We start from the raw sequence: 23,148 nt of genomic DNA, 5'->3' as shown, positions 1-23,148 counted from the left end.
TCATTTTTTTCCTTAATAGATTTTGGAAGCACAAGATAAAGTTGCACAGAAAACACAGATTTTTCTCCCATATAATATTCTTCCTCTCGATCCTGATAGTGCAAATCAGACAATTATGAGATATCATGAGGTTTGGTATTAGTTTGTATTATCTGATCGTTGTTTTATTGATATAATGAAATCATTTTCTGATTAAAAGGTTCTGAGAAATCATTTTCTGATTAAAAGTTTCTGAAAAATCATTGCAGATCCAAGCTGCAGTGATTGCCCTGCGTAACACAAGGGGCCTTCTTTGGCCAAATGATCACAAGAAGAAAGATGGCGAAGATATCTTGGATTGGCTCCAAGCAATGTTTGGGTTTCAGGTAACAGAATGAGCAAATCTTGTCTTCTTTATTTGGCATTGCATTAGAGGTTTGCATGACTGTTGTGCTGTTTTCTTATTATTATTTTTTATGGGATATCTAGGAAGTAAAATCTAATTCAAATGCATATTTCCTTGCAAAAGTTGATCTACTTATTTTAAATAGCGCTAACTTGAACGCAGGAAGGCAATGTGGCAAATCAAAGGGAGCACCTTATTTTATTACTTGCAAATGTGCATATTCGGCAGTTTCCAAAGTCTGATCAGCAGCCTAAGGTCAGTAATTTACTGCAATTATTTAGAGTAGACGTCGGGGCTTCGTAGGAAGGAAACCTTTACTTTTATCTTTGGAGATTTGAAGTGACAAAGCCATTGATCACATTTTCTTTTGTCTCTGCCTTTCTGTGACAAGGGGCAGATATCTGGAGAGTTCATGTCTTTTCTTATTTTCATATTTTTTCCAGTTTTGGGAACTGCATTGGTTGTGTCAGTCTACTTTGGGCCTAAAGTTTACTGGGAGAGTATTTAGTAATAGTTAATGTCAATTACGATCCTTTTCATCTCTCATATATGTTCTTATTCATTGCATAGTTGGACGAACGTGCTGTGACTGAAGTAATGAAGAAGCTTTTCAAGAACTACAAAAAATGGTGCAAGTATTTGGATCGCAAAAGTAGTCTTTGGTACGTTCTTATATTCTTTTAAATTATTTGGATCTTTGAATTGTATTTCTGAATTTCGATCAGCTAGTACTTAATCCTTCCATAAAAAAAAGTACTTAATTGTGTTACTTCTTGATACCTATCTTAAGTAATATTAGTTATATTACTTCTTCATGGGGTTCGGTCACTAAGGTCTTTTGTAATTATCAATTAGGTCTCATTCTTTGGATTGGAGCCTGTTTCTTTAGGGGTTCCCTTTTGCAGGGCTGTTTTTTTTGTATGCCCTCCTTGTTTTTGTATCTATTTGTCATTTCTCTCAATGAAAGTGCAATTTCTTATCAAAGGAAAAAAAAAGTTAGTTATATTACTAAGAAAGTGGCCACACAACATTTCATATATTTTGGGCTTCTGACACTTCAGGTTACCTACCATACAGCAGGAAGTGCAACAACGGAAACTTCTATACATGGCTTTATATCTTCTAATATGGGGTGAAGCCGCAAATTTGAGATTCATGCCCGAGTGTCTTTGTTACATATACCATCATGTATGCCTCGGTACTCCATTCTTTTACTTTTTTGGTAGAAGATCCAAAACATGGTTTTGTGTGGGTTGATATTTTGATGCATTTACATTGTACTTGCTTTTAGGGAATTGAATTGGTAGCCAAAATATTATCATTTTTATTTAAAGTCTCCAGTGCTTTATTATTAGGGATTAGCCCCCGAATTTTTCTTGTTTGTAAACACGAAAAGCTTTCCCCAATTCCTCGAACTGAATAAGTGCAATGAATTTTTTTATGTTTTTTTAATGCAAATATAATTTTTATACTTAACCTATTCTTGATGTAACTAACTCTTCTTAAGTTGGTTAGTTAGTAGAGTATTATTCTTTTACTGTGGCCTTCATATCTATAAATAGGGGCCTCTTTTGTATGTTAAAGTCAAGTCTTTCAAGTTAAGGATTTTACCGTGGCCTACCAATTCTACAATCCCTTGTACTACTTTTATGGGGATATGGAGGCTAAAAAGGTTCTTTTGCTTTTTGGAAATGGTTTTGAAGAAAGTTGCTGTTAAGTCGAATAAGCCAGAAGCACTCTAGATCTTGGTTCTTACCTGATCCTTATTCTTTACAAGTTGTAATTAGGGTTTATGAGAACTAGTTTTTTTTTATGGTTTTTTAATTCGGGCGGAAATTACCGAATGAAAGTCATCTATTCTTTCAATAAGAAGACTGAAACTTTCTTTTTTGGCCTAAGCATTGTTGGAATTTATGGTAGAACTTTTAAGATGCCAGACATCCGTAAGAATAGTCAACACCTTGGATGTGTGGATTCCTTTTAGAGGTCTGGTTGGAAGAAGTGGAATTTGAAATACAAGATGATTGAGTTATAAGAAAGGATACTCTGTGTCATATGCCTGTTTGTGAACTGTGGTAGTAATGCACTAAAAGTTGTATATGGCTTTTCTTTAATTAAGTTTAGGAAGTTGGAATCTTGGACTCCCTGCATAGATGTTTGCTGTCAAACTATTTTTGTAATTACTCCCCCTTCGCAATTAACTCAAACTGGGCTCATTTCGTTGAACTTTTTTTTTATGGGAGACTCATACTTCTGTAAGCAACTTTTTACCACATCAACGAAAAGCTTTATTCCTTTTCCAAGGGAAAAAAATAACTTCTTTGCATAGATGTAGTGTGTCCTTTTTTTTGGGTGCAAGAGCTTCCATCATGAACTGTGAACAACTTTCATTTATTAATAGATTGCTTCTTTGTTGTGAAATAAAGATGGCATTTGAGTTATATGGCATGCTAGCTGGGAATATCAGCCCTATGACAGGAGAAAATGTCAAGCCGGCCTATGGTGGTGAAAATGAAGCTTTCTTGCGTAAAGTTGTGACTCCCATTTATGAAGTGATTGCAAAGGTTTTTGTGCCATTAATTTGTATTGTATTTATATAGTTTTATGCTTGTTCTAATGAAAATGTTAGGAATATTTTTCCATTTTGATAATAGTATCTTGCAACAGGAAGCTGCAAGGAGTAAACAAGGGAAATCAAAGCATTCCCAGTGGAGGAATTATGATGATTTAAATGAATATTTCTGGTAACTTTTCATTGTGGTATTTCACCTTCAAATAAATAGGCTATGTGATTTCTTGCGAGTAGGCTATATTATCCCATCTGTTTTATAAATGTAGGTCAGTTGATTGTTTCCGTCTAGGCTGGCCAATGCGTGCAGATGCAGATTTCTTTTGCCTTCCTCATCATCAAATCCGTGCAGACAAAAGTGGGGTGAGTTATTTGATTTTTGAGCAGAGATTTCCTATGATGTAACTTGCACTTCGTTCTTCTTGTGGTCTGTCATACTCTGGTAAGTATTTGTTGCCAGAGTTTGAGAAAATTATATTTTACTGGATCTTCTCTCTCTCACTCAATAAGTTCCTTGTATTTTATCAATAATTTCCATATGATTGGAATAACATTGGGTTTTGCTTTACAAAGTTGTTTCTGTATGTATGAACGAATGAGGACTTCTATATGTCATTCTGATCTCTTGTAGGAAGTAATGGTTTTTTATTCCTGTTGGGACTCTGTTATAATTGTTTGCATCCAAGTGTAAAGTAACGATGATTCTGCTTGTCAATATTTTTTAGATCCTGAAATGAGCAGTGAATGGGTTAGTGTGAGAACAAGTGAAAAATTAATTATAGATAAGAAATTCATACTCGATAATGTTATAAAAAGCTATATGTGCTTCCAGTGGCTTTAATGATGATCGGCTTTTCGGCTATCTTACTATCTCACGAAACATCTAGCTCGAGAGAGGAGAGATCTTGGGGGAGGTTTGGTCCACTTCGAGATCCAAGTCAATACCCCCCTTTGGGTATCAGTGTCTAAGGAGTTTTCATAAATATCCCGTGCTTCTTCTTAATATTTGGAGTTCTTAAGTAGTACCTTGGTTTGGCTCTGATTGCTTTGGGCTGTTTTTTCTTTATATTCTCGTTGTCTACCTTCCATTTCCTCCATGAAGGTGGTCAGGCTCTACATTTGTGCTTTAGGTATTTTATAACGTACTGCAACTGTTGTCAATTAGTGAAATTGATTTATTTTGGCTGTGTATCCAGGAGGACAAGCCCCTCTCAAGAGATCGATGGGTGGGGAAAGTTAATTTTGTTGAAATAAGGTCATATTGGCATCTATTCAGAAGCTTTGATCGTATGTGGAGCTTTTTTATTCTTTGCTTGCAGGTTGGGCATTACTTTTCTTTTGTGATAATGACACACTTGCATGGTGTTGAAAAACATTATTTACTTTGTACTTCTGACTTTTTCTTTTCAGGCGATGATAATTGTATCTTGGAATGGCTCTGGGCAACCAAGTGCAATCTTTAATGTTGTTGTGTTCATGAAAGTTTTAAGTGTCTTCATTACTGCAGCCATACTGAAGCTTGGTCAAGGTCGTTAAACTTTCCTTTTTTTTCCCTGTTCAAGTTCAATGATTTCTTAAAAATTGTTTGACTGCCTCTGTAAAAGAGTGGAGGGTGGGGAGTAAGTAATCCAGGAGAGCATGTGAGGAAGGAGTAACGCTGGAAACTGAAAAGAGAGTTGGAGGTCTTTCTTCTTAACATTAAGATTAGGTGATGGCAATAAGCTACGGTTATTTTCTTAAGGAGGATTTTAATTTTGAAAAAGATAATATGTACTCTGTGAGGACTTAGTTAAGCTTTGTGGAGACAGAAGTGCACAAGGAAATGATAGTTGTTTTTTTTTAATGAGAAGCCAAACTTTTATTCAGATATTTCAGGCAATACAAGAATGACATTCCAAAACAATAGCTGTCCATAAAAAACAAGATTGGAGTTCTCCAGTTGTTAATAGTTAGGGATAGAGATGGTGGATAATTATGAAAATCCTTAGAAACAAGTAGGTTAAAATACTATGGAGTCCCTGTACTTTTTAGCTTTGATTCATTTTAGTCCTTATACTTTGAAAATGTTTGTTTTTTTTTTTGATAAGAAACTTAGAGAAACTTTCATTAATCACAAAAGAAAGATACAGCGAACGGGCTGGGGTAGAGGCAACCCCACCCAAAAACTAGACCAACTCTTTCCAATTGTTCATGAACAAGGAGAGGTTGATATTACAAAAGAATTTTCCGTAATTAATATACCACCAAGAAGCAGTGTGCTGTACATTCCTACAAAAAATGTCAAAAGGGCTGATTCTATCCTCGAAGACCCGAGAGTTCCGTTCTATCCAAAGATGCCATAAAAGGGCTCTTGAAGCACACTTCCAAATCAAGTTAGCCTTCTTTGGAATCATCCACCCATGGAGAATTTCCACCAACCAATCGTCAATATGTTTTGGGAAGCATGTCGCCACCACAAAAATATTCAAAAGGAAATGCCATCCTCTTGTCGTGAAGTGGCAGTGAGAAAAAATATGATCAATGGTTTCGCTACTTTCATTGCAAAGGCTACAAACTGAAGGGGACATCACCCAGTTTCTGCACTTCCTTTGGAGTAAGTCATGTGTGTTGAGACTTCTGTGGGCTAAGGACGAGAGAAAAACTTTTACCTTCTTTGGAGCTTTGAAATTCCAAACCGCCGAGATGAGAGGAGATCTTAAAGAAGGGTTACACTCCCCCATTTTTATCCTCGTAGTACTAGTAGGAAAAAGCCCGTTTTTTCCTAGAGACCAAACAACATGGTCTTCTCCTTCCCCAAGCCTCACCACATCTATAGACAATGTTTGTTTTGATCCTTGTACTTTCTACTTTGGTTCATTTTAGTCCCTATACTTTGAAAATGTTCATTTTGGTCCTTGTACTTTTAAAAAAGTGACCATTTTAGTCATTTCATTTTATTTCAAAACTCACATTTTCTATCGCAATTTCAACACCACATTATAATCGATATATTTATTACAATGTAAACGTTACTTTATACTAAATAGTTTCCATTATGTATAAAATTTGTGTTAAAATCTTGCAAAGAGGGACTAAAATGATCATTTTTTAAAAGTACATGGACCAAAATGAACATTTTCAAAGTACATGGACTAAAATGAACCAAGGCTGAAAGTACAAGGACCAAAATAGGCTGTAAGTACAAGGACCAAAATAGTATTTTAACCAAACAAATACCCAAAGAGAGACATTAAGCGGCTCCTATGTCATTCTTTGTTTTGAGCCAAGCACATGTTGAAAGCTTTAGAAAAGCTATCTACTATCCCAAATTGAGTATTTGAATTGGCGTTGTCATGATCCAAATCCTCATAAGCACTCTCTCAAAGAAAACACCACTACTGCTCCAATGTTATAGGAGAATGGCCTTTGGATGAGATCACTAGTGTTTTGTCCTAGTGTCTTTCAAAATGAAATTATAATTTTCTTAACTTGAATTAAAGACAGAGAAATAAAAATATATTGCACACACGTACAGCCATTCTCTTGTTTTCAAATCACGAGGTAGATGATAAACATAAGAGCAAAAATGTATCATTGCCACCGTTCCTGAAGCAACTGAACGGTGGTTAAATTATTTGTTGTAAACTACCATGCAATTGGGCATCTTGATCTTAGTTTAAGCATTGATATTTTATCTTTGAACCGTGGAACTGGTTTGTTTGTGTATCCCTAGTTATTGTCATGTGTTATTTATCCTTGTTCCCTATCCTCCTTGTCGGTGGTTAAGTTGAGATATTTTATCTTCTGCAGCTGTGCTTGATGTAATTCTTAGTTGGAAAGCGCACCGTAGTATGTCATTTTACGTTAAGTTGAGATATATCTTGAAGGTGGTTTCAGCTGCTGCATGGGTGGTAATTCTTCCTGTGACTTATGCTTATAGCTGGGAAAATCCATCTGGATTTGCTCAAACTATCAAAGGCTGGTTTGGTGGCAAGAGTACAAGTTCACCTTCCTTGTTTATCTTGGCTGTTGTCATCTATTTGTCACCGAATATGCTTGCTGGTTTATTCTTTCTATTTCCTTTTATTCGTCGGTTTCTTGAGAGATCCAACTACAGAATTGTAATGCTCATGATGTGGTGGTCACAGGTAAAACAATAGCTATTGTGTTATTCTCCATTTTCTTGTTCTGCAATCTCAATTTTCTCATTGCATTTTCATTGAGATCTGCAGCCACGACTTTATGTTGGTAGAGGAATGCATGAAAGTACACTTTCTCTTGTCAAGTAAGAGTTATTATTTTAAAAATTAAGAATTCTTGCTTTTAGCAATTTTTTACTGTTTATGTTTGATCGATATTATTTCAAACTTTTAGGTACACATTATTCTGGGTTCTTCTTATTGCAACCAAGTTGGGGTTCAGTTATTATATAGAGGTGTTATTATCTTCTCTTGACCATTTGTGCCTGCTTTTTAACCGTCAGCTCTTAAGTAAATTAACATTTGCTGAATTTTTGTTGACCTCTCTCTATGATGCCAAAACTTTACCTGGGAGTGTTGTTGGCTTATTTCTTACAAACAATGGTACCTTTGCTTATTTTTGTTTCTCCTTTTTCTTCTCGTCAGATCAAGCCTCTAGTAGGTCCAACAAAAGCTATCATGAATGTTCGAATAACTGTTTTCCAATGGCATGAGTTCTTTCCTCGGGGTGGGTGACATAATTGTAAAGGAGTTGTTACCTTAGACTTTGATGAAGCTCTAATGTTGTTTTATTTCTGTGCAGCAAAAAACAATATTGGCGTTGTCATTGCACTCTGGGCTCCTATTATTCTTGTATGATTTCTTTTATTCCTAAAAAGACATTTTTTGTTTTGTTTTGTTTTGTTTTCTGCTTTGTCCAAAGTTCTGTCCTAATGAGTTAAAAGTTTTCAGGTTTACTTTATGGATGCCCAAATTTGGTATGCCATATTTTCCACATTATTTGGTGGTATATACGGTGCATTTCGTCGCCTGGGAGAGGTTTGTGTAGCATTTAAAGACTTCCTTTTTTCTTTTTTACTTTTCACGTCAAATTTTATCACTTATATCATGATTTGGTTTTCATATCTTTATCTTTGTTCATGAAACTATTAGAATCTCTTGCTGATGATATTAAATTGATAATTTAAGTCTATGATGACCATCTACCTTAGGAATTAGTAATTCCTATGTGTTTCCCGGTACCAAATGTTGTAGGGTTTGCCCCGTGAGATTAATCGAGGTGCATGTAATCGAGGTGCATGTAAGCTGGCCTGGACACTCACAGATATAAAAATAATTGATAATTTAAGCATTTGATAACCCCAAAACAACACAACTCGTTTTTAATAAAATAATGCCCCCACTTCTTGAGGGCCTCTACAAGAGCATATATCTCTGCGGAGGTTCCCTATTTATCTTGATTATCACATAGTTTGCTGAAGAGCTCTAATTACCTATCCTCTTGAGATAAAAGACCGTAGTATCCCACATGAGCTTACTTGCATTGTAAATTGCTTATCAAAATCAGTTATTAAAGCTAAAATGGTGCTTCACACAACTTTTTCTTTTACATATTTGAACTATTTTGCTGTCTTTCTTTCCGAAGAAACTTCTAGTTCTTTTCTTTCAGGAAATCAGTTCGGGGGCTGAAATTGGACTGTGAATTGTGATTAGGAATGAGTTTCTCATAGAAACCTAAAAAACTTCATACTTTGGCAAACAGTGTCTGTTGTCTGCTTTTTGTGGCTTCAAATTTATTATGAATAACACTTACACCACCTCCCTTGTCCTTATAACAAAGCTCCAAAACAACTTAATCCGCATAAAATTAGCTTTGAATTCACATAGAGCTTGTTTGTGCAAAGTGCTTCAAACACTGGTTGCAATTTGATTACACGTTCTTCTGCAGAAGATCATTGTATGATCAAAATAGAATAGACTATCTCAGGCTTACCTAGAAGAGGCAATATGATTTGAGTTTTACAAACATGGGAGCAGGATAAAACTCCTCATTTTCTAGATGTTATCTTCCACTCATCCTCTCCTGCCAACTGCTCAATCATTTCCTCTAAACAACATATAGAAGAGGTGTAATTAAACTGGTAACAGATTAGGCATGTCCTATAGACATTGACTAGAAAAGTTTTACTTAAACTGATACTGTTTATAGTGGGGCTGTTCATGGCCATATGTGATCTACCATCACTTTAGGGGTTAGGACCAGTACTGCAAGACTACGACTAAGCTTGGCCATTTGTGCGCTTTTGTCATGTAGGTCATAAGGTAATAGGGATAATTAGTTATGTCGCACTACGAACTATTTCTTTTAATCTATGGTGTTGGGACCAATCTCACTAATCTACGGGAGGTAATAGGGGAGATTTAGTAAGGTGGTGCTGAGAATTATTTCTTTCAATCTATAGTGTTGGGACCAATATCACCAATCCACAGGGAGATTTAAGTGCCCCTATGCTTTCTTTGAGAGGTGTCATTTCTTTTTCATATATAACCTTTTCACCCACTTGGGAATTGAGTGCATTTCCACCCTTGATGGCATGGTGCTAGGAATGGTGCTAATCTTGTGTCATATGTTTCTCACACTTAATGAGCACTCCATGTTAATTTTCTAGGAAATGTGACACTTGGGTTGACTCTATGTATTCTTTCATTTTTCTTAATGAAAGCTCGATCATTTCGATAAAAAAATCTTGTCATACGATTGAATAAAACGGGGAATTTGCTGTTGTCCATTATTTTATTGCAAACTTTACCCCCTTTTGGTCAATGGGTGTGAAAGATAAAGTGCTTAGGAAGATGTGTGATAGTGCTTCACTACATTCCAATTGGAATTGTCTTTTGTAATTTCCTTGCATTTGGGTTCCCTTTTTTTTTTTTTTTTTAAATTTCATACCATGACCCAATGAAATTGTTTCTTCCAAAAAAAAAAAAAAGATGTGTGATAGGAATGTCATCTCATGGGAGTAGTTAGGATATTAGGGTAATAAGTATTAGCAATTAGCCAAGGAGTTGGTTATAAATAGAGGAAGTGGGGGTGGGGATGGAGGTAGACAATAGTTTAGTGGGTTTAGACTTGGGTGAGAATACTCAAGAGGGGAGGTACTTGTGGAGTTGTACTGTATTATCTTTTTATCTTTCAATACTGATTCCAGCTTATTCAGAAGAATATTTGTGACGAATGCTAGCGCTTCAAGGTCTTGAATACCCGTCAAAGCTCAAGTGATAATCTTGAGAGTTCTAGGGAAAGCCTTTAACCGAACCCGCATAACTTTATTATCGTGTAAGGGAAACATGGAGTCTCCAACTGATGTAACTAACTATATTCTTATACGGTTAAGTCATTTAGTTAGTTAGGAGCTTTTGTTTGTTAGGTTAGTTCTGGCTAATGACTAGTTTATCTAAATCCATAGCCTCTTGCCTATAGTCGTAGCTCCAATCTATAAAAAGGGCTGTTGTATTCTCTTTTAGATTGATCTTCAAGTTACATAAATCTATCATAAATCAAAGAGGAGGGGGTGTTTGAGGGATGAGATTGGAATGAGGTGGGTTTGACATCATAAGTCAAACCCCCCTCAATTGGAGCATGGTAATAAGAACCCTTGGCATCCTCTACACATTCCCATGGGGTTGAATAGTATTTACTACTCAACCCCATGGGTTACACATTATTTTTTATTATAATTATTTTCTTTACATTCTCATTTTTTTTTCTGTTTTTTTAATAAATCTTTCTAATTCTTCACGATATGCCACTTACAATATTTTATTTAGACTAAATTTTCTTTACTACGAATAATAATGTTATATTTTTCTTTAAAAAAATTATTATATTCATTTGTCCAAGCTATGGGTGTTCGAAAATCCGATTACCTGAAAAACCAATCAACTCAACCCAAACTATAAACTTGTTTCTGTTGGGTTGTAAAATTCTATGACTTTGGTCGGTTTCAAGACTTACCTAAAATATGTAGGATAAAAAATAGCTTAAGCGCGGGGGATGAGACAACCCCCTCCCCAAAAAGAATTAGAGGATTAGTGAAGTACTAGTGAAGTACAACTTTCCAATCTCAGCTTGAGCATTGCTAGCCTGTAGCTACAAAATAATTTCCTACGGTTTAAGCACCAAGAAGAAGTAGTAATTTGTACACATTTACAAAAAAGAATCATAAGAGCAAGGATTGTTGTTGAAGACCCAATTATTTCTTTCTTTCCATAAGATCCAAACGAGAGCTCTAACAGCACAACTCCAAAGAATTTTGGATTTTTCCCTTCAAGGAAACACGCTGTAAAGGACAAGGTATCTGAAGTTGTTGATCAATGCAAGAAAAGGTGGTCCAAATTTTCTGAACCATTGTTACATAAGCAGCATATCGAAGGTGATAAGCTAGGAAGCACGGACGCGTCTCGGACACCAATACGTCCGGACACGCTCCGGACATGTGTACTTTGTATCTTAGCATATAGTGTACTGTGTATCTTAGCATATCATATTTTATGACATTTGGATAGTATGGAAGAAGAAGTGGGTTTCTTGCAACCTGTACAATCCACACAAAGGAGATCCATCAAGGCTCAACTTCTTTCTACAGTGGCAAAAGAAGAATCCCTTTGGAGACAGAGGTGCAAAAACAGATGGCTACAGGAGGGTGATCTAAACACTTCTTTTTTTTCCATAGAATTGTGGCGGCTAAAAGGAGGAAAAACACGATTTCTGAAATCCTCTCTTCCAAAGGCAAAGGCACTAGCCTTTTTGAAGAAAAGGAAATTGAACAAGAATTCCTTTCTTTCTTTGACAGGTTATACACCAAGAAGGAAGGCACAAGGTTTCTTCCAACCCCTCTAGAATGGAACCCGATCTCCCCACAACAAAGTGCCTTTATCGAACAGCCTTTCACTGAGGAAGAAATTTGGAGAGCTGTAAAAGATTTGGGATCAAACAAGTCTCTTGGTCTCGACGGTTACACGGCCGAGTTCTTTAAACAATTTTGGAACATTCTCAAGCCAGACATTATGAGAGTGTTCCAAGATTTTTTTAAGAACGACATCATTAATGCTAGCCTCAACGAAACCTATATTTGTCTCATCCCAAAGAAAGTGGATGCTCGGAAGGTAGGGGATTATCGGCCCATTAGCCTCATTTCTTGCCTCTACAAGATTATAGCTAGAGTTCTCTCAGAAAGGTAGTAAAAGTTTACTGCCACATACTATTACCAAGGAGCAATCTGAATTTGTGGCTGGAAGACAAATCCTAGATGCCTCCTTAATTGCTAACGAAATTATTGAGGATTTAGATAGAAAAAAGAGAAAAGGAGTGGTTATCAGAAAAAGAGAAAAGGAGTGGTTATCAAGCTTGATATTGATATTGAGAAGGCTTTTGACAAAGTGGATTGGGACTTCCTTGATGAAGTTCTTGCAGCCAAGGGTTTCAGACACACATGGAGAAAATGGATTTGGGGGTATATCTCAACAACAAATGTTTCAATCATTATAAATGGTCGTCCTCGGGGTAAACTTACTGCTTCTAGGGGCCTCTGTCTAGGTGACCCCCTCTCTCCCTTTTTATTTATTATTATTGTTGATGTCTATAGTATACTTATGACACATGCAGCAAACATCAACTTTATTAAAGGTTTTGATGTGGGAAACAACTCATTGGCCATTCATCATCTACAATTTGCTGATGACACCATCCTTTTCTCCCCTTATGATAACCTCTCCCTCACAAACATGTTCAACATCATTAGGCTTTTTGAGGAGGCATCGGGGTTAAACATAAATCACCAAAAGTCAGAAATTTTGGGTATAAATCTTGGAGAGGATGAACTGACAGCTCTTCAATCCAAATTTGCTTGTAAATTGGGGACTTGGTCGACCACATACCTTGGACTACCCCTTCATGGTAAGCACCAGTCACTCTCGTTTTGGGACCCAATGATTGAGAAAATTCAGAAACGTCTTCTATCATGGAAATCCTCCTATCTTTCCTAAGGCGGTAGACATACTCTCATCCAAGCCACTTTGTCGAACCTCCCTACTTACTATCTTTCCCTCTTCCCTTTGCCATCAAAAGTAGCACATACTTTGGACAGCATCTACACAAGATTTCTGTGGAAGGGTAACAAAGACAATAGTGGACTACATCTCATCAGAAGAGACACTATACAGCAACAAATCCATATGGGGGGCCTAGGGATTGCTAATATGAAGCTGAAAAACAGAACCCTCCTTGCAAAATGGATATGGAGATTCATTACAGAGGAAACATCTCTTTGGAGGAAGGTGATCGAGGCAAAATTTGGTAAAGCATCATGGAACCTCAAACCTGACTCTACATCACAACCTTCTGCTAAAAGCCCATGGGCTGCCATTAGGAAGATGCAAAATTTGATTTTTGACCGATTGGCCTTTAAAACCGGAAATGGAAGGAATATTTCCTTTTGGGATCACCCTTGGATGAATAGTTTGCCTCTTAAACAATCCTTTCCCCTCCTTTTCGCTTTGTCAACAAGAGAGGACGTCACAATCTCTGATATCTGGGACGAATCTATAGCTTGCTGGAATTTGGGATTAAGGCGGAGTCTTAAAGATGATGAGATAATTGAATGAGCTGATCTTAACCTTAGGCTATCAGAGATTCATTTAACAGCAGATAGGGATGTTGTTTACTGGAAACTAGAAACAAATGGTTCTTTTTCCACCAGCTCCCTCACAAAGGACCTCACACATAGCAACCAAGCTCCACAAACTAGCATATACAACATTATCTGGAAGGGAAATTGCTCTAAAAAAGTGAATTTCTTCCTATGGGAACTTAGTTACCGAGCCATCAGTACCAACGATAAGCTACAAAGAAGACTCCCCTTTATGGCTATTTCTCCACAATGGTGTATCATTTGCAAGAACAACATGAAATCTCAACAACATCTCTTCACTTCCTGTACTTTTGCTTCTGATTTTTGGAATGTCATCCTCTTGGCTTTGGGTTTGTCCACAGCATTACCAAATGACCCTAAGCTTCTCCTTGAGGCCACCTTAATGGGACACCCCTTCAAAAACATAAAGGAACATAAGGAACAGCTATGTCATTCGAGCTTTTCTGTGGACTACTTGGGGTGAAAGAAATCAAAGGATCTTCATTGACAAGTCACAATCATTTGATCGTTTTTTTGATGCTATAGTGTTTAAAGCTATATCATGGTGTAAAACTTCTCCTACTTTTCTTTACTATAGCTACACTTCCCTCCTGTCCAATTAGAAGTGCCTTTTGTAACCCACCTATGGGCTTTTGTACTGCCTTATATGGGCTCCATGTAATTTCATATATCAATGGAATTGTTTCTTTCACCAAAAAAAAAAAAAATTTATGACATTCATTTTTTATTTACTTTTATATGTAAATTATATATAAGTCATACAAAATGCTAATGAATAAGTAGCTTTAACAATTATGCCCACAAAATGTGGTCAAAATCCTCCAAGACATTTCTGCTAATAAAGTTATTAAATATCAAATAAAGTTAATTAACTTCAAACTTAAAATAAAATTCAAAAAGCATTATTAATTATTCTTTAACTACTGTTTAAGGAAAATGTTAATATTTTTCAGATCCGCACGTTGGGAATGCTTAGGTCTCGTTTTCAGTCATTACCTAGTGCTTTTAATGCCTGTTTAATTCCAGAGGAACAGGGTGAGCCTAAGAAGAAAGGACTGAAGGCGACTTTGTCCAGAAACTTTGTTACAGTTTGTTTTCTCTCCCTAAAATTCCAATCTCTTGATTCTTTTCTTTGTTCCAAACTCTCATGGTCCATGTTTTGTAAATTTTGGCTATCCAGCAGAATCCATCTAACAAAGAGAAAGAGGCTGCAAGATTTGCTCAGCTATGGAATAAAATAATCAGTAGTTTTAGGGAGGAAGATCTTATAAGTAACAGGTAACCTCATCTTCCTTGGCTATCTTTGGTACTGAATTTATGCAATTCATTGAATTATTTTGGTTAGCATATCATTGGCTTAATCTGTTAATATTTCAGGGAAATGGACCTTTTGCTTGTTCCATATTGGGCAGACACGGAATTAGGCATTGTCCAGTGGCCTCCGTTTCTTCTTGCTAGTAAGGTTCGTCTTACTTGTCTTTTTTTTTTTTTTGTGGACCTCAGTTGTTGGAGAAATGTTCATGTGCTTATTAACGTGGAGTGACAATTCTTCTTCATTTAGATTCCAATTGCATTAGACATGGCTAAAGATAGCAATGGCAAGGATCGGGAGCTGAAGAAGAGAATTGAAGCTGACAGCTATATGTCCTGTGCTATTCGTGAATGTTATGCCTCATTTAGGAAGATAATCAAACATTTGGTCCAAGGCAATCGTGAGAAAGAGTAAGTCTGTATTCTGACATATGATTTTGTTTAGGAACAAAATGAATGTACAAGTTGATATCAATTGGTTTCTGATTATTTATTTTTAGCTATCCTATTATTAAGTGATGGTTGTATTTTATCAGGGTTATAGATATCCTATTTACTGAGGTGGACAAACACATCGTAGAGGGTAACTTAATAAGCGAGTTCAAGATGAGTGCTCTTCCAAAGCTCTATGATCGCTTTGTCAAGCTTACCAAGTATTTGGTAAAGTTTCATAATTATCACTCTTTCTTCTGTTTCTCTTGCATTGCAGTTTGTGCAATCTAACCGAGTAAAATCTTTAATTTTCAGTTGGATAACAAGCAGGAGGACAAGGATTCTGTGGTAATATTATTTCAGGACATGCTTGAGGATGTAACAAGAGATATCATGCCTGAGGATCATATATCCAGGTGTTGCATCTTAATTTTGAGATGTCCCAAAAAATTATAGCGTCTAAATATTGTTTTTTTGGTCATTTATCATGTATCTTACATGGAAAAATGAAACAATTTTTAATAGTCTGGTTGATTCACTCCATGGAGGATCTTGGCATGAAGGAATGACTTCACTGGATCAACAATATCAATTATTTGCATCCACTGGAGCCATTAAGTTTCCGGTTGATCAGACGGAAGCTTGGAAGGAGAAGGTCTGTGCTTGATTTATAAATACTGATGTTGTGGTTCTAGCTTTAGAAACAGCATTAGGGACGTGCTTTTATCTCTTTGACTCCATGTAATGTAATTTCAAAACGATCACACTTTATTGGTATACAATAAATTCCTTGAATACAAACATAGACAAAAAAGGAAAGAAACAACTCCCAAAAGTCTAGTTGGCCACTCCTGAAGTTTATGTATTAATTACCGTAACGTAAGAAAAAGCTGTTCAAGGAGCGTCGGCTACATGGTTAACAGAGGATTCTAACAGTTTATTTTCTGTGGACTAGCTTGTGGCACGAAGTGTAATGGGTATACTTGTATGTTCAGATTAAACGACTCTACCTATTGCTTACAACCAAGGAATCTGCCATGGATGTACCATCCAACTTAGAAGCAAGAAGGCGAATCTCTTTCTTTTCAAATTCATTGTTTATGGACATGCCTGCATCGCCTAAAGTCCGGAACATGCTTTCTTTCTCGTAAGCTTCATTATTTTAAATGTTTTTAACCATGGTGGTTGTTTTATTCTATTTTTGGTTGCATTCCTTTGATTTTGTTATTTTGAAATCTTACTTATCATTTTATGTCTGTATCGAGTTCATATTAACAGTTATTGGATATCTGTTTGTACCTGCGCAGCATCAAAATGTGTGGTTATTTTATTGAAGATGTGGAGAGAGAGTATTTGGGGGGGGGGGGTTCAAATTTCTTGTTAATTTAAATGTTTTATTTTTTGGGTAAAAAAATTAAAATCTTTAAATATTCTTTCCTACCAAGTTACACAACCTTTTGTGTGCAACATAAACATCTATTGCTTTAAATTTTTATTGAATCCTTATTTCTCAAAGATTAAGCCCAGTTCTCTGTAGCAGAGCCTTATTATTTTAGCTTCTCATTGTTTGGGGCGCAATAATTAATTCGAAAAATTGACAGGAACTGGTCCTTTTCCGACTTCCCAATTTTCACCATAGAAAAAAGTATAATTTTGCAGTGAGAAAGCATGACTGATGGAACAAGGCATCATTAATTGTTTGAGAGTGGTAAGGCATGGGAAATAGGAAACCACCAAAGTTTAGGATTAAATATTGTAGTGGCTAAAACTTTGAGCCTGTTAGCATCAATGCATAAGCCTCGACACCTTTGAAAACATTGGTTCACTGTTCAGTTCATATGTTGCATCTTGCAACTGATGTCGAGTACCTATCATTCACTACCCCTCCCTATTTTTGCTGCATGCCATTTCTCCCTGCTGCATGCCATTTCTCCCTTGTTTATCGACTATCTCCTACTAACTGACTGATTGGTTTCTTTATTTATGGGAAAAAAAGTTTTGGTTTTTTAGCTTTCTGCAATTGATAGTCAAAATTGTGTTGGTCATAGCTTATATTTTAGTTCACCTTTGCCTTTTTTGTTTTGGCTCCTTTCGCTTTGGGTTGCTTTTTGTATTGTCTAGCTGCTTGTGCTCGCATATTCTTTCATTTTCTTTTTCATTTTTATTTTTTAGATAAGAAACTTTCTTTGTATAAATCAAAAAATGAGGAAACAGACTAAAGGCTAGGGAAGAGGAATCCCCACCAAAAAAGCTAAGCAACCACTATCCAATTGTCATGAATAGGTTGTAATTACAAAAGAATTTACTATAATTGATGCATGTGCTGTACATTCCTACAAAAAGGACCAAGAGTAGTGGACTTATCTTCAAAAACATGAGAGTTTCTTTCGAGCCAAAGATGCCAAAGGAGGGCTCTTGAGGTGCAACACCAAATAAACCTAGTTTTCTTAGGTAGAGTCCACCCATGGAGAACTTCAGCCAACCAATCTTCTATCTGTCTTGGGAAGCAGCTGGAGATCTCAAAAATATTTAGGAGGAAATACCAAGTCTGAGTTGCAAAATGGCAGTGTAAGAAAATGTGATTCACTGTGCATCATACAAAGAGTGCAGACTGAGGGGGACAACATCCAGTTTTTACACTTCCTCTGAAGTTTATCATGGGTATTCAAGCTTCCATGGGTGAGGGACCACAGAAAGACTTTGATCTTCTTTGGAGCCTTAAAATTCCACACTATCGAAATGAAAGCGGACCTCAAAGAGGGCTTGATTCCACCAATTTCAAACAGGCCGAACGGGTAGAGAATCGACCATTTCTGTCTAGGGACCATCCTACTCGATCCTCACCCTCCCCCAGCCGCACCACATCTATTGCTTGCATAAGCCCCATCCAACTCTCAACCTACCAATCGAACAGGCCTCTACGTAGGCCTAGATCCCAGTCATTTTCATTGATGTTCCAGCAATCAGCTACCGTAGCCTCCTTTTTTGTAGAAAGGTTGAACATGGTAGGGAATAAATTCCGTAGAGAATCATTCCCAATCCACATGTCCGACCAAAATTTAACTCTAATTCCCGTTCTCACCTTGAACTCAAGGAACTTGGAAAAGAACGTGCTATTTTTAAAAATATCAAACCACGACCTTCCCCTCGCACGCCCTTTAGGTGGAAGTGTACACCACCTATGGGAGCTGTCACCGCAGATACTTGTAATCACCTTTCGCCACAAAGCATTGGTTTCTTGGGTGAATCTCAAAATTCATTTAAGCAGTAAACTATTATTCTTTTGATGTAAAGCCCCTATTCCGAGGCCTCCATATTGCAACAGAAGTGCGGTCTTCCACCAATTCACCTAGTGATTACAAGGGCTTTTTATCCTTCCCCATTCCAAAAAAAATTCTGAGTCAACGGCTCGATTTCATTAACAACTCTCGTTGGAGCTTTTAGGATCGAGAAGAAGTAGAGAGGAAGACTGGTAATCACAGATTGCACGAGTGTAAGCCGACCACCCTTTGAGAGGTAAAGGTTCTTCCATTTGTCAATCTTTTGTCTAACTCTATCAATCAAAGGTTCCCAAAAAGCTTTCTTCTTATAGTTGCCCCCAAAGGAATTCCCAAGTAGGGAAAGGGGAGCCTTTCCACCTTGCATCTCAACTTTCTAGCAGTAGCCTGAAGCAAGTCTTCCTCTACATGGATTCCGATGATGGCCATTTTCTTTAAATTCAAAGATAGCCTGGGCTTGTAGAAAGATGTCTAAAATCATCCACCAATTTTCCAACATACCTATTTCATTTGGACAAAAAATCATGGTGTCATCTGCGTACTGCGAGTGAGATACCTCCACCGCCTGTCTACCAATTCCGAAGCCTCTAATCAGCCTCCTTTGACTAAAAAAATGAACCAATCTGCTGAAAGAATCTCCTACTAATGTGAAGAGGAAAGGGGAAAGCGGATCCCCTTTTCTCAAGCCCCGTTTCGCAAGAATTTTCCCTCGGGGTCTGCCATTTATAAGAACAGAAAAGTTTGCGGAAGACAAAAATCCCTTGATCCATCTTCTCCATCTAAGGGCCGAAGCCTTTTTGTTCCATGACTGCCTCCAAATAGGACCAATCAACTTTGTCATAGGTTTTTTCATAATCTAGTTTTAACACGAAACCAGACTTATTCCTCACCTCCCAATCCCCTACCGCCTCAGACGCAATTAAGATAGCATCTATGATTTGACGCTCTTCTATGAAAGCCGATTGTGCATCGTGAATAATCATCGACAACACTTTCTTTATTCTTTCCGCAAGAACCTTTGAGATGATCTTGTACAGAGAAGTTACCAAACTAATCGGTCTGAACTCTCCAACCTTCATCGCCTTCAACTTCTTCGAGATTAAGCATATGAAAGTCTCATTTGTGCATGGTTAATAATGTCGTTTCTAAAAAAATCTTGGAACACCCCTAGAATGTCTTGCTTAAGTTTTTTCCAAGACTTTTTATAGAATTCATTTGTGAAACCATTCGGCCCTGGGGACTTCAAATTCCCAAGGCTAAAGACCGCTTGTTGAATCTCTTCTATTTCAAAAGGCCTTACGAGCCATGTTGACCATCTCTCCCCAAGGCCATCCCATTGAACTCCTTCAATAAGAAAGTGAGGCCCCGAAATTTCCCCGTATAACTGTTTGTAGAAACCAACAATTTCTTGCATTATCTCATTTTATGAGGTTAGCAAATATGCACTATCCTTTTCTAGCAGGGAGATAATGGTTTTAGATTTTCTAGCCGAAGACCATCTGTGGAAAAAGTTGGAGTTTTCATCCCCTCCTTGAGCCACTCTAGCTTACACTTTTGAGCCCACTTTCTCTGCTCTCTAATAGTTAATTTGAAGTAAGTCTTCTTGATCTCCTCTCTTTCAACTTTCTCTGTCCCAGTAAAAAAGGTTTTGGTTTTTTGGCTCTCCAATTGATAGTCAACATTGAACCTATCTCTAGTCTATTCAATCCCTACTGACTGTCAACCTAACCCATTGCTTTGTGAGGTGAACTTTTCATGTTGCATTTGAATCGGGTGACACATTTGGGCCAACAGGTTAGAGCCAGATGGATTAGTGAGTTGGCTATATATAGTCCGCATGGCAAGCATCTTAGTTGGTCATTGAGGATTTTTGGGAGTCGAACATAGTGAGGGAGATATTAACGCCTCAGATATTGTGTGTGACATTTTCACATGGCTTATAGTTATAGCTTAGCGTCCTTTTAGTGAAGGATGAAATGTGGGTTGGAGAAGCTTCTGGAGTTGAAGGTCTAGGAGGGAGGATGGTCTTTGGTTTTGATATGTATAAGCCTTTATATTTTTGTACTTTTTATGCTTTATGTAATGGTTTGTGCATAATCAGGCTAAAAATACTTGCCGGTGGAATTTCAATATCCAGTCACAGAGTTTGTATCTTTGAACATTTTTGTTCCTTTTCATTATCTTAATGAGAAGTTCGTATCTTGTTCAAAAAAAAAAATTAGGTCATCATTCATCATATTATTTAGTGCGGGGAATTGTCCTTGAGCTGTATAAATTCCGGTCATTTCATATCTCGATGAGATGATGAATAGATGGCACTGTAAGAATGTTTTTTGTTGCTGGCAACTAAATTCGTATTATGATTGATTTTATTTATGGTATGAAATATACAAACGGCTGTGTAAGCAATTACAAGAAAGCCTTCCACAACTTGTAATAAGATCATTAAGAGAGTAGTTGTTAAAGGGAGAGTAGAAGCATTTACACCAACCGAGAGCTAATAATATAACTCTATCAAAAAAACTATCAAAAGAATGAGGTTTATCATTGAAGACTCTATCATTTCTCTCCAACCATAAGCTCCATAGGTAAGCCTGTGTTATAAGAGCCCAAAGGGTAGCTTTGGCCTTTCAGAAAGGGTGGCCCGTCAGGAGGCAGTCAAGGAAGATGGAGGGTCTAGTGTGTAGGGCAGTTTGCCATCCAAACTCCAAGAGAAGACGGTTCCAAAAGCATGTGGCAAAGGCACAGTGGTCTGTGGATGAAAAGGGGGCCTTGTATCTCTGATGCCCCAAAGCAGAGGTGACAACAATTGGGGGAGAGAGCCATGTGGGGGTGTTTCCTCTGAACCCTGTCATATGTATTTAGGGCCCCGTGGCTAAGCTCCCAGCAGAAGAATTTGACTTTCTTAGGACATTTTCCTTGCCAAAGACTTGGGTAGAGGGTGGGGGCCCAAGGGAAGGTGTGTGAATTGAGGATTCTGAATGCAGATTTTGTGGTAAAAGATCTATTGTTTTCTGGAGGCCATAACCATAGATCCTCAAGGGAGGGAGGGACAATCGAGTTTAATATCTGAGATAAGCGCAGCCAATCATGGAATTCCTCCTCCTTGAGAGCCCGGCGAAAGTTATAGTTCCACAAGAAGGTGGTTCTAGACCAGTGATCTGCAATTGTGGCCCCTTGTTCACTGATAGAGCAAATAGGGTCGGAAAGAGTCTAGCCAAGGATCCCTGTGTAAGCCATCTGTCATTCCAGAAGCTGAGCTGGCTTTTCTCCCCCACTCGGCAGATGCCTACATCCTTTATGAGGCAGACATGTTGAAAAATCGCTGTCCATGGCCCTTTATAGCTTGAGTAGCAGATGGTAGGCCAAATGGTTGAGGAAGGTCCAGATTATTTTGTCGAAATAAATCTTCTCCAAAGTTGATTGCAATCGGTTATGTATTATAATTGATTTTAATAACAATATAGAGCTACATGGGAAAAAAAGAAAGAAATTTTCTTTCCCTTATTCTAGACTTTTTCTGTTATTGTTGCATTCATATTTTCCTCATTCACTGGATATTTTATCTTCTTTTATTACTGTTGTATAGGTGGTGGGTTTTTCTTTATCAAGCTAGACAGATTTCTTCCTTTTTATATATGTGGCCGTAACTCTATTTTCTTTTCTATCTGTTTGCTGATACTGTAACATTAAATGCAGTGTTTTAACTCCATACTACACGGAGGAGGTTCTATTTTCATTGCATGATCTGGAAGAGCCAAATGAAGATGGAGTTTCAATTCTCTTCTACTTACAAAAGATATATCCAGGTATTTTTTTCTTCTTCTTTGTATTGTTATACTTGAACTTGAAGTATTACCCAGTAGAAGTAATTATATTTTGATGAAAAAATGGTCTGTATATCTTTAGATGAATGGAAGAACTTTCTTGAAAGAGTGAATTGTTCTTCGGAAGAGGAATTAAAAGGAGTGAGTGAACTTGAGGAAGAACTTCGCCTCTGGGCATCCTACAGAGGCCAAACATTGACTAAAACTGGTTCTCTCCTTCTCTACATTTGTAATTTACATTGCATTTACATTGTTCTGCATCTAACACTGTTTTAAATCCAGTCAGAGGAATGATGTATTACCGAAAGGCATTAGAGCTTCAAGCTTTTCTTGATACCGCTGAGGATCAAGGTACTCTTTTCCAACTTGTATTCTTTTGTCAGGTTTTAAAACTAGCATTCTTTTGGTTTTAAGGTCATCTCTTCTCTTTTCTTCTTACTTCGATGTCATTCTTTTCTAGATTTGATGGAAGGTTACAAGGCTGTGGAATTGAACTCAGAAGACAATTCTAAGGGTGATAGGTCATTATGGGCACATTGTCAGGCAATATCTGACATGAAGTTTACGTATGTTGTGTCATGTCAGCAGTATGGTATTCAGAAGCAAACTGGTGATGCTCGTGCCCAGGACATTTTGAAACTAATGACAAAGTATGTGAGGGACTAGTTCGATAAAAC

The 23,148-nt window shown here is 37.2% G+C and overlaps 1 protein-coding gene across 2 annotated transcripts in view; it reads left to right on the top strand.

Annotated features, from left to right (window-relative positions):
* LOC111021425 (callose synthase 3) overlaps nt 1-23,148 on the top strand; it is a 35,836-nt gene that overhangs the window by 3,639 nt on the left and 9,049 nt on the right. Inside the window, exons 7-34 of one of the 2 annotated variants that reach the window (XM_022298389.2) lie at nt 20-130; nt 249-365; nt 548-640; nt 956-1,047; nt 1,447-1,573; nt 2,812-2,949; nt 3,053-3,129; nt 3,224-3,317; nt 4,151-4,273; nt 4,365-4,482; nt 6,744-7,081; nt 7,166-7,218; nt 7,308-7,368; nt 7,559-7,640; nt 7,716-7,765; nt 7,865-7,951; nt 14,577-14,711; nt 14,807-14,901; nt 15,001-15,085; nt 15,185-15,345; nt 15,471-15,594; nt 15,682-15,782; nt 15,892-16,021; nt 16,362-16,513; nt 22,344-22,453; nt 22,554-22,679; nt 22,754-22,822; nt 22,932-23,121. In XM_022298389.2, coding sequence (XP_022154081.1) covers nt 20-130; nt 249-365; nt 548-640; nt 956-1,047; nt 1,447-1,573; nt 2,812-2,949; nt 3,053-3,129; nt 3,224-3,317; nt 4,151-4,273; nt 4,365-4,482; nt 6,744-7,081; nt 7,166-7,218; nt 7,308-7,368; nt 7,559-7,640; nt 7,716-7,765; nt 7,865-7,951; nt 14,577-14,711; nt 14,807-14,901; nt 15,001-15,085; nt 15,185-15,345; nt 15,471-15,594; nt 15,682-15,782; nt 15,892-16,021; nt 16,362-16,513; nt 22,344-22,453; nt 22,554-22,679; nt 22,754-22,822; nt 22,932-23,121 — 3,239 coding nt within the window. Of the gene's footprint in view, nt 1-19; nt 131-248; nt 366-547; nt 641-955; nt 1,048-1,446; nt 1,574-2,811; nt 2,950-3,052; nt 3,130-3,223; nt 3,318-4,150; nt 4,274-4,364; nt 4,483-6,743; nt 7,082-7,165; nt 7,219-7,307; nt 7,369-7,558; nt 7,641-7,715; nt 7,766-7,864; nt 7,952-14,576; nt 14,712-14,803; nt 14,902-15,000; nt 15,086-15,184; nt 15,346-15,470; nt 15,595-15,681; nt 15,783-15,891; nt 16,022-16,361; nt 16,514-22,343; nt 22,454-22,553; nt 22,680-22,753; nt 22,823-22,931; nt 23,122-23,148 lie in introns of both variants that reach the window. The other variant, XM_022298387.2, reaches the window with a different exon arrangement.

This window comes from Momordica charantia (assembly GCF_013281855.1).
Source record: "Momordica charantia cultivar OHB3-1 chromosome 6 unlocalized genomic scaffold, Mcharantia_2.0 BLBB01000006.1, whole genome shotgun sequence".
NCBI classification, from domain to species: Eukaryota; Viridiplantae; Streptophyta; class Magnoliopsida; order Cucurbitales; family Cucurbitaceae; genus Momordica; species Momordica charantia.
Note: the sequence above shows the minus strand (reverse complement) of the source record. Positions and strands in the feature narration are given on the sequence as shown.